This window comes from Aplysia californica, unplaced genomic scaffold (genome assembly GCF_000002075.1).
Source record: "Aplysia californica isolate F4 #8 unplaced genomic scaffold, AplCal3.0 scaffold00123, whole genome shotgun sequence".
NCBI classification, from domain to species: domain Eukaryota; kingdom Metazoa; phylum Mollusca; class Gastropoda; order Aplysiida; family Aplysiidae; genus Aplysia; species Aplysia californica.
Window position 1 is genome coordinate 1,204,597 of NW_004797393.1, and position 2,505 is coordinate 1,207,101.

Here is a 2,505-nt window from a genome sequence, read left to right on the forward strand (position 1 = left end):
TCTCTCTCTCTCTCTCTCTCTCTCTCCTTCTTTCTCTTGTCTCCCTCTCTTCTCCCCTCTCTCACTCTCTATTCTATCTGTCTGTTTATTCCCCGCCCTTCTCCCTTCTACCCTCCCCTCTTTCTCTATCCTTCTATCTTCTCCTTCTTTCCTTCTCTCACTTGATCCTCGATCTCTAATTCACTCAGCGATGCGTACACTCATAATATGTAAAGGAGCTCTCATATATCCACTTAGGAAAGAAGGAAATGCTCTATCCCCCCACATCTCTCTGTCTCTCATGTCTCCCCCTCTCCCCTCTCTCACACTCATGCACTTAACCCATCCACCCTAGGAAGAAGGAAGTTGTGTGCTATATCCAAATAACTGGAAATCCATTGCGTATTTCTCGAGCACTTTAGCCATCACCGGCTTGGACAAGGATTCAAAGTCCCTCTTCATCACCTTGAGCTGCTGTGCTCGAGCGTTGGTGCGCCCAAGGCTGTTGGGGGGGGGGGGGGGGTTAAAAAACAAAACAAAACAAAAAATTAATTCGTGTGAGGAATGATTGGTAACATTGGTGGGGTGGAGTAGCGTGTGTAGAAAGGATGGGTCCAGGATGTGAGATTAACAAAGATGAGGGGGGGGTTTGCAAGTCTGGAAATGATGGATAGAACTTGGGAAAAAGACACAAACAATACAAAATAGTTAAAAAAATTCTGAAGTTTTCTCTTGTTTCAAATTAATTAATACAACACGATATTGAGCAAACTAAGTTGAACTTACTCGGCTAAAAAGTCAGTTTGAGCAAGGGGTCAGACCAGTACTTGTCAGCCTTTTTATAACCACCATACACTTTTGCCATTTTTAGTTTAGTTTTAGTCAGGTCTTACGGCACTCGCAACTGCAAAAGGTCGTAATATGAGCGCCAAGGGGTGGATGTCAACAGAAAAGTCCAAACGGGGAATCAGGCTTACTCTGCTCACCTCTCTAGCCTCAACAGCACAAAGTTTACTTCGACTATAAAAGCAGGCCAGAAAGAGAGTGACAATCATACAAAAGAAGAAGAGAAAAAATGACGATAGTAAGGATGAGGAAATAAAAAGCAGCAGTTCCCCCTAAGTTGTTCCGGCATAATATGAGCATGACATTGATAAATCAGCCCATTTACATTTCTACTGTGCATAAGAACATGTTAATATCCCCCCTTTGGATTTTAGCCTACCGATATTTCAGTCAGTAGCACTGCCCTTTTGCCACTTTTAAGAGGGTAACAGTTTCGTACCACTCACCTACGTATACATGTTTTTCCCAAGCGGGTCGTAAGACAATACTTGTCACTAACTGGATGATGATCCTCACCGCCCACTAAAATGACCAAATCGCCAACTGTAAGCGGGTGATACCGTCCACTTGTGGCGATTCTGCCCAGGAGGCGAGAACTGCGTCATTGCACGGTCGCACCAAACACTTGAACGAGCGACTGTCGTTCCAACGACAACGATCGACCGACCGATCTAAGGTACCAAAAAGCCTCTTACACTCGGTGCCCACTACGGCTGGATCGGGCTGATCGCCCGACTCGGTCGCCTGAAACTGAAAACAAACACGTTCGTTTTTGAGGCGATCGAGTCGGGCGATCGGCCCGATCGGCCGATCCCAGCCGTAGTGGGCACACGACTGTCTCTCGTCCAAGTGTTTGGTGTGAACGCGTGGTTAGACACAAAAAACAAACAAACCCGGAAACCAGCCATACCTGAACTTTTTCATTTGTATCCTGAGTTCTCGAATGACGGTGGTCTGGTTGTAGTCAGGGAGGTTGTCAGGGAGACCGGCATGGGAGGAAAAATACCCGACCTTTTTGAACACATCCCAGAGACGCATGGCTAGTTCTTTCTGTGAGAAACACCTGGAGGGTGGGGTGGAGTGGGAGGGGTGGGGAAGAGAGGGAGGGGTTGGGTAGAGAGGGACGGGGTTAAGTTAAAAAAGATAAGGTACGATAAGATAATAAGATACAATTATTATAGTTTATTGATCTCCACAAAGACACATTTGTAGCAGCATGGTAAATAGAAGGCCTTTACAACTGGCATGGGAGGAAAAACCCGATCTTTTAAAAATCGTCCCAAAGCCGTGTGACAAATTCTGTCTCTGAGAAGCGCACGGAACGGATGGGGTAGGGAAGGAGGTAGTTACGTTCAGAAAGATAAGGGACTGGTCACAAATGACATCACCTGACATCATGGCCAAAAATGACCCCACTCCCCTCTTGTTATCTTCTGTCATCTTTCCCAGGACGCCCCCTCCCCTCCAGTTGAAGCCGACCAAAATGTACATGTCCATTAAGATAGAACCTGTTCAAATACTTATTTCTAGCAGTCTGTGCTATGGGGAGACAACTTTTGATTTTAGTTTTTAGGTCCCAAAAAATAATATAGCCCAATTTAAATGAGTTAATTTTAGGCCAAGGAGATGTAGTCTATAAAATTCTTTCTTCCTTTATTTTCCTTTCTTTTCTCCACCCCC

At 45.3% G+C, this 2,505-nt stretch overlaps 1 protein-coding gene across 1 annotated transcript in view; it reads right to left on the minus strand.

Moving 5' to 3' along the window:
• Positions 1 to 13: 13 nt before the first annotated feature.
• The window catches only part of LOC101859397 (carbohydrate sulfotransferase 8), a gene marked incomplete at its 3' end in the record, with an annotated part of 15,276 nt that continues 12,784 nt past the window's right edge, over positions 14 to 2,505 (minus strand). Inside the window, 2 exon segments of the mRNA XM_005096215.3 lie at positions 14 to 481; positions 1,736 to 1,888. Of these exon segments, the coding sequence (XP_005096272.2) occupies positions 331 to 481; positions 1,736 to 1,888 (304 nt within the window).